The sequence below is a fragment of the Erinaceus europaeus genome, chromosome 20 (genome assembly GCF_950295315.1).
Source record: "Erinaceus europaeus chromosome 20, mEriEur2.1, whole genome shotgun sequence".
NCBI classification, from domain to species: domain Eukaryota; kingdom Metazoa; phylum Chordata; class Mammalia; order Eulipotyphla; family Erinaceidae; genus Erinaceus; species Erinaceus europaeus.
In genome coordinates this window covers 10069051-10077040 of record NC_080181.1, presented here as the reverse complement: position 1 = coordinate 10077040, position 7990 = coordinate 10069051, and the positions used below count along the sequence as shown (strand labels likewise).

General features: G+C 40.4%; 1 protein-coding gene across 1 annotated transcript; it reads left to right on the top strand.

The window, feature by feature from the left end:
- The first annotated feature begins 6511 nt into the window (after positions 1–6511).
- On the top strand, positions 6512–7453 carry LOC103111423 (olfactory receptor 8D1-like). The gene has a single exon (XM_007520701.1). It carries the CDS (start codon positions 6512–6514, stop codon positions 7451–7453), a length of 942 nt encoding a protein of 313 aa, XP_007520763.1.
- Positions 7454–7990: the final 537 nt, after the last annotated feature.

Genomic DNA, 7990 nt, shown 5'->3' with positions numbered 1-7990 from the left:
TGAGTCTATCTGTGAGGGATTCATGGGTTTGTTATCATTCCTATATAGACTATAAAACTGCATGTAGAAATGTGTGTGGTGTATATAATATATGCAATATACTGTGAGAGGTGATACATAATATACAGTATAATAGAACAGGCCATATAATGTATATGATGTTCCATCTAAATAATTGTACTCCTCCAAAATGCCAATATATTCAGATTCTTCTGTAGCAACGGGGGTCACAATCATTAAGCAGACATCTAGCTTCACATCTCAGACCCCCAGTCCCTAAAGAGGAAAGTATGCCATCAATGTCAAGTCAGAGAAATAATAAATGCTGGTAGTGTCAAGTCTGTAACAATCTGGAGCTTACTCTGCTCATACTTATGAAATATCCTACTTTCACAGTGATCCTGTTGAAATGAAAATGAAAAAAATCCATAGGCTGCTGGTGGACGTCCACTTCTGAATTCCAGTATCAGCATGGCAGGCTCTGATTGTAGCCAACCTGCCATAACCTTTATTGTCAGCACCTTGATGGGCTCTGTTTGTAACAAAACAGCTGTTTTTTTGCCACCCCCAGTTTGAAACTGATAAAAGCTGGGTGCTATGGGGCAAGCTTGTGCAGGTCTGGTAGGACTCAAGCCTGTAATCCGTTAATGTAAAATAAACCTAACTCCCTGCCCTCCATGTGGCCTCAAGTCTCATTCTTTGGTTACTTTTGAGCTATATTACGGAATTTTTATTATATTTTATCACAGGAAGTGATATGCTTCACTGACTGCTTCACTGATAGGAAGAATACCATTTCAGAAATTACTAGAGAGCCATATTTTCCCATCTTTCAACATAGAGTCTTTATTAAGAATAAAGCTGGAGACTAAGGGCAATGGTTAGGCACAGCACTCAGAATCCTTAAATTTGGTATCTGAGTCATAACTTCTGGCTGATACTCTGAAGTTAAATTTTCTCTACTGAATCATTGACCATGGGACTTTCTTGTTGGGAAATTGTGAGGATGTGGTTGAGCTTGCCAGGACTTGACCTAAGGAGTGCATTTATCCTGTCAGTCTCTCTCTCTCTCTACTGAGAGGTTGAGCAAAAAGGGACAGGAATAACCGTAAAGGTGTGCCTCGTCCTATCAGACTCCCTGCCTCACAAAGCACCTCACATTCCTGATATTATGGCCATTTTTATCTAAAGAAAGGGGGAGATGTCGGGAAATTGTGAGGAGTCTCACAAAGCACCCTGCATTCCTGATACATTGTTTTGCCTGAAAGATCCCCACCCATTCCATTCCTTTGATCTATCTTCTTTCTACCCTTGAGACCCTCCCTGCCTACAGGGTAATATTAATCCTATCAGTTAAAACCCTCACAACAGTTGCTAAGGAAGTTTCTACCTTCCCAGCCCCTTTTGCCTTTCTCCACCCCTTTCCTAGCCATTTCTGTTTCTGACTTGCCACTTCCGGGTCTAGTCTTTAAAACCCTGGGCTCTCTGATCAATAAAGAGTATTGCATTGTCTCACCACGTGTTTGGTTCCTGAGTCATCTCTCCCACATCACTGAGTGAGTAGCAGCCCAGGCTGGCTCCGGTCGAGTTCTCTCCAGCCTAGAGAGTACGTGCCTGGGAAGAGGCACCCCCCCATGCTAGCCTGGCACTTTCTGTTGTTAAAAAAAAATGGCTGTGCATATTCTTTGACTGTTTAACTATTAAGTTGTTTTATCCTTCCTATTAATCTTCATTCATTCATTTCTGGATATTTGTGCTTCAAATAGTTTTTTTTTCCTAGTTAGTAGTCTGTTTTTTTAGTTCATGTAGAAAGCCTTAGTATGTGCTGGGTTTAATGTAGCTACAGCTATGCATCATGTGCTGCAACACAGTGCTGCTTACTTTAGGGACATATAAGTTTTCTTTAATATTATCACCAGTTTTAGATAAATGCACATAATAAACAGATATAAAATAAGGATATAATTCTAAGAGTTTCAAAAACAATGTTCATGAAAGCAACTATATACAGATAGCTCAAAAAAGTTCAGAGTGAAAGAAAATCACCTGAAATTTGGACTGGTCTGTCCAAATGTATTCTTTTTGCTACTTATTCCTTTTCTGCATGGACACTCCTCCTAAAATTCCAACTAACTAAGAATTAAAAGATGTTCCTATGTTTGAAGATGAGAGAATGGATAAGGAAACAGTATTACTGCTGTGGTCATATCAGAGGAGTTCAGTGTTTAATGTGGTGTTAAAAAGACTTGCCCCTTACTTGCCCCTTACTCCCTCATCTCCTTTTTTTTCAGGGAAAAAAGTTTTGTTGTTTTAAATACTCCAGGGAGAAACAGGAATGCCATTATACTGCCAACAAATACTCTTTGTAATTGTTTCTTCCCTTTAGAGTCCAGCTGCTGTGATAGCAATCCCCTAGGGGCAACTCTGGCTCACAAGTATCTGCTTCAGGTGCAAATAAACCCAAATAGCATTGCCTTCAATAGAGGGCTATGGATCAGTAGGATTACTTTTCTTGCTCTGCTTAGTTGGTCTGAAAACACTACTCTTCATCAATATTGCAGAATCAACTCTATTATACTGCCAAATTCAGACATATTTTGACTACTATCATGTAAGTATGTGTGACAGAAAGTGAGTGAATGAGTGAGTGAGTGAGTGAATGAGTGAGTGAGACATCAAAGTTTAGAAACCTCAGGAAGCGGGGGGTTCGGTGGTAGCACAGTGGGTTAAATGCACATGATGCAAAGCACAAGGACCAGCTCAGGTATCCCAGTTCAAGCCCCTGCCCCCCCACACCTGCAGGGGTGTTGTTTCACAAGTGGTGAAGCAGGTCTGCAGGTGTCTATCTTTTCCCCCCTTCTCTGTCTTCCCCATCTCTCTCCATTTCTGTCTTATCCAACAACAATGACAGCAACAATAATAATAACATTGATAGTGATAAACAAGGGTAACAACAACAACAACAACAAAATAGCCTCCAGGAGCAGTAGATTCATAGTGCAGGCACTTAAGCCTCAGCAATAACCCTGGAGACAAAAAAAAAAAAAAAAAAAAAAAAAGAAAAGAAAAAAGAAAAAATTCAGGAAGGACAAGTGTGTTTGGCTTGGTGATAATCTTCAAGTAAGTCACAAGATCCTCTATGTCTTTGATAAGGTGCTGCCATTGTAACTGAATGTTGGGAGGCAGTTAAAACTTCTTTGTAACCATGGCAGTGTTTCACACCAGTGAGGGAAGACTGACTCTTAGTCAGGGAGCATCTCCTTCCTGTTAGATGTGTACTTTGTGATGTGTGGAGACCATTTCCATTTCCTCTGACTCTGTATCTATTCTTCTGATCTATCTCTCTCTCTCTCTCTCTTCCTCATGACCAATCTAGTTACAGTAATAATATCACTTATGCTGAATCATGTATTTACTCAAAGGACCTATTCTGAATCATCTCTGAATTAACAATGGTTCAACCTATGGGTGGAAACAAGCTCCTGACTCCTAGATCACCTCACAAACTTCTGTATTCAAGGTAAAAGCATCATCTTTCCCATGTTTTGTTTTTACAACAAGCTAACCTTAAAAATAAAGACCCAGCACTGTCTCTGGCACCTTCACTCTAGGTAATTTTTTCTGCCTATTCTTCAGGTTGCAGTAAAATTAAACTAGATGTTCTAATACATGGCAAGTATTTCTTTTCTGAGGTCTAGACAGTCCACAGATGTCTTCAAATATGCACACCCCTCATCCACGCCATCATCCACATTCCTCATGTGTACTAAGAGATGCCTGTGAGACTTTATGTCTAATAGTGTGTTGAGGAAAGAAAGATAACATCATTTTTTGTTAGTATCAGGAATATGTTTGAAATACTTGTTGGAAGTGTGTCAGATTTGGAACACAGCATTGTATTAAATCTCGTCCCTGTGTATGCTAGTCATTATTTAAATTTGTCTAAGTAAAGGTAGAAGTTAGAGAATATAAATGCAGTCAAAGCAGAGAATTAAAATGAAATACAAAATATTTCTGTGTCTGCCTAAGTACACTGCTTTCTCTGGAAATTGTGAATAACTGAAAGAATGGGAAGTCAATAGCAAGAGAGCAAGGATAACAGATTTAGGCTGCAGAGTGACCATCAGTTCTCAGGTTTTGTGCTAGGTGTTTCCAATTCACTATGACACATGGCCAGTTGAACTGTAGTTATGACTATATATTATCAGCAGTAAATACACCAAGATGAAAGTAACAGTAAAAGAAAGATGGGGTTCTAAGAATTCTTAATTTCTACCTCAAAATCTGGTAATAACAATAAAAATGTCCAAGCTAAAATTAATTGATAACTTTCTGTATATCAGGCTGTGCTGAAAGGTCTTTGCATAGTCCATCTAGTTCATTTCAACTGGTCCCTGGTTTTAACATCACATATGCACTGATGATGCAGAAAATTATACCCAACCTAGGTCTCTGTGTTCAAGTTTCAAATATTCATTTTCCTATACAGCATATCCTTTATATGCTGTTATATATAACAGACATCTTTTTAAATTTACTTCTCCAGGCCAACTTTTTCTGGGTAGAGACAGACAGAAAGATGGGAAGTAAAGGGGGCTGGGTAGTGGTGCACCGGGTTAAGCACATAGTACAAAGCGTAAAGACTGGTGCAAGGATCCCAGTTCAAGTCCCAGCTCCCCACCTGCAGGGGGGTTGCTTCACAAGCAGTGAAGCAGGTCCATCTTTCACTCTCCCTCTCCCTTCCCCTCCCCTCTCAATTTCTCTCTGTCTTAGCAAAAAAAAAAAAAAAATCAAAGAAATGGTCAAAGGAGCAGTGAACTGGTAGTGCAGGCACTGAGCCCCAGCAATAGACCTGAGGGGCTGGGGAAGATGGGAAGTGACATCACAACACCAAAGCTTTCCCCAGTGCCCAGTCCTCCCTTCCTTGTGATGCTGGGGCTGAAATTAGGGGGCATGCATGGCAAAGTAGGAGTCTTACAATGTAAGCTCTCTTATCAGTCTAAGACAGGAAACCTTAAATGTGCAAAGTAGTAAAACAACCTTCAAACCTGATTCTCTACCACTACCACTGATGCAATCCAAGTTCCATATCCCTGACCTAATTCTTGTCTCTCTTTCCAAGTTACTCATACCCAATTACAGACAAATACTAGCTAATTCAGATTAACTTCCTTTCTTACTGTCTATTATCACCAGCCTGGTCCAAACTATCACATCTTAACTGGGTCACATTTTGTCTCCAGTTTTATTTTCCTAAATATACTCCTTGGGCTTGAACCAGGATCCTTTCCCCAGTCCTTGCACATCACACCATGTGTGCCTAACCTATTTCACTATTGCCAGGGAGGGGAGTGAAGCAGGTCTGCAGGTGTCTATGTGTCTCTCCCCTCCTCTCTGTCTTCCCCTCTTCTCTCCATTTCTCTCTGTCCTGTCCAAGAACAATGACAGCATAAAAAACAACAAGGGTAACAAGGGCAACAAAAATGGGAAAAAACATGGCCTCCAGGAGCAGTGGATTCATAGTGCAGGCAATGAGCCCAGTGATAACCCTGGAATCAAAAGAAATAATTAAAACAAATAATTATAGTTATACTTACTATTTGTGTGGCTTTGGAGTGTGTACATGAGTAAAACAGCGAGCCAAATACAGCCTTTAAATATTTCAATTTAGGGCTAGTAAATCACTTCTCTGTCTCTTAGTCAATCTATAAAACAGATAATAATATCTAATTCAGGGTATCTCAGGAAGATAAAGTAAGGTCACAAATAAAATGAGTTTAACACTGCTCCTGGCACTTAGTAGTTAGTTGCTCAACTAACACAGGCGAAATGTTCTGCTACTGTTGCTCTTCTTCCTTCTCAGTTTCCCTGAGCACTTTGCACCAGATTCCCTGCCTTACTGCCCTCTGCCAACTATCTAGTTTATTCTTATTCCACTTCCACTAGGTAGTAACTTGGGTGAGAGAGTAAGATGGGAAAGTCAGCACCAGTAACTCAGAAGAGAGTTGGAGAGCTTGGAGGAAACCAAAGCTCCCTGTGATTGAAATTAGGACCTAAAGAAGTAAACTGAAAGTCAAAGGCACATGGATAAATCCAGGGATCATCAGTATGGGAGAGTTGGAGCTCTAAAACATCAGAGAGATCGCAGACTTTTGAGACTGAAAACCAGCACAACAGGGCAGCAGTTCTGCATGTTCTCTCTAAAGGTGACTGAATAACAGAGCATTGCTGATTCTTATTTCTAGGAATATAAATCTCAACTTGTGGAGACAAAATGCTGTTGGATTCTAAATACCACAGGGGAGTAATAAAAACCAAAGCCAAATGAAGCACAAAGATCGTCGTAAAAGTTTTCCCTAATAGTCAGTTTCACCTGTTGGTTTCCTAGAATTCTGAGCCAGAAGTTATGTTCTTAATCATATCATGGATCAATGAATCCTGTTAGAGGGCGGTGTGTGTCCTGTGAGACTCTCGTACCAGAACCACTCAGCCAAATACATCTGGGGGGAGAATGGGTACAGGAAATGATTCTTTGGTAACAGAATTCATCCTTGAAGGCTTAACAGACAAGCCAGGTCTCCAGCTCCCCCTGTTTTTTCTTTTTCTATTCATCTACATGACCTCCATGGTGGGAAACATGGGCTTAATCCTTTTAATCAGGATCAGCCCTCAGCTCCACACGCCTATGTATTACTTTCTCAGTAACTTATCCTTCATAGATCTCTGCTACTCCTCTGTCATAATTCCCAAGATGCTGGTAAACTTCGTGTCTGAGAAAAATTTTACTCCTTTTCCTGAGTGCGTGACCCAACTCTTTTTCTTCTGCTTCTTTGGTATCGATGACTCCTACATGCTGACAGCTATGGCTTATGACCGTTATGCTGCTATCTGTAACCCTTTGCTCTATAATGTCACCATGTCCCCCAGAGTCTGTTTAATATTGGTTACAACTGTGTATATAGTGGGGGCATTTGGTGCCTCAGTTCATACCAGCTACATATCTAGTCGGTCCTTCTGTGGAACTCAAGTCATCCATCATTATTTCTGTGACATCCTTCCACTTCTGAACATATCTTGTGCTAGAGATTACACCAAGGAGCTTATGGTGATGATTTTGGTTTCATTCAATGTATTTGCATGTGCAATAGCCATCTTCATCTCTTATGCCTTCATTCTTTCCAGCATCTTGCACATCCACTCTGCTGAAGGCAGGTCCAAAGCTGTCAGTACCTGCAGCTCCCATCTTGTAGCTGTTGGAGTTTTCTATGGCTCCATCATCTTCATGTATTTTAAACCATCTACTAGTGATACCACACAGGAGAAGATGGCCTCTGTGTTTTATACTACAGTGATTCCCATGCTTAATCCTCTCATCTATAGCCTTAGAAACAAGGATGTCAAAGACTCTATAAAGAAAGCTCTGAATGGTAGGATACTTTCCAAGTCTGTGTAAAAAACAAAACTTTCAAGTAAGATAGCAATTTCAATTTTAAGGTTTTTTTTTTCCTTTTGTTTTTGCCTCCAGGATTATTGCTGGGGCTCGGTGCCTGCATTATGAATCCACTGCTCCTGGAGGCTATTTTTTCCCCTTTTGTTGCCCTTGTTGATTATCATTGTTGTTATTATTATTGTTGTTGCTATCAACGTTGGACAGGACAGAGAGAAGTCAAGAGAGAACGGGAAGACCGAAAGGGGGAGAGAAAGACAGACACCTGCAGACCTGTTTCACCACTTGTGAAGAGACCCCCCTGCAGGTGGGGAGCCAGGGGCTCAAACCAGGATCCTTACTCTGGTCCTGGCGCTTTGTGCTATGTGTGCTTAACCCACCGCGCTACTGCCTGGCCCCAATTTTAATGATTTTTTTAAGTTTGCATATTTTTATATTTATGGATATTTTTAGTAGAACTTCAAGAGAGTCAAGTTCCTAGTAAATATGAATAGTACTTTCATAGACTTCCAGCAATGATTATAATAATAAAGTATCTTATCT

What these genes read in the sequence shown, in the direction of transcription:
- LOC103111423 (XM_007520701.1), top strand. Translation starts at nt 6,512, where the DNA reads ATGGGTACAGGAAATGATTCTTTGGTAACAGAATTCATCCTTGAAGGC.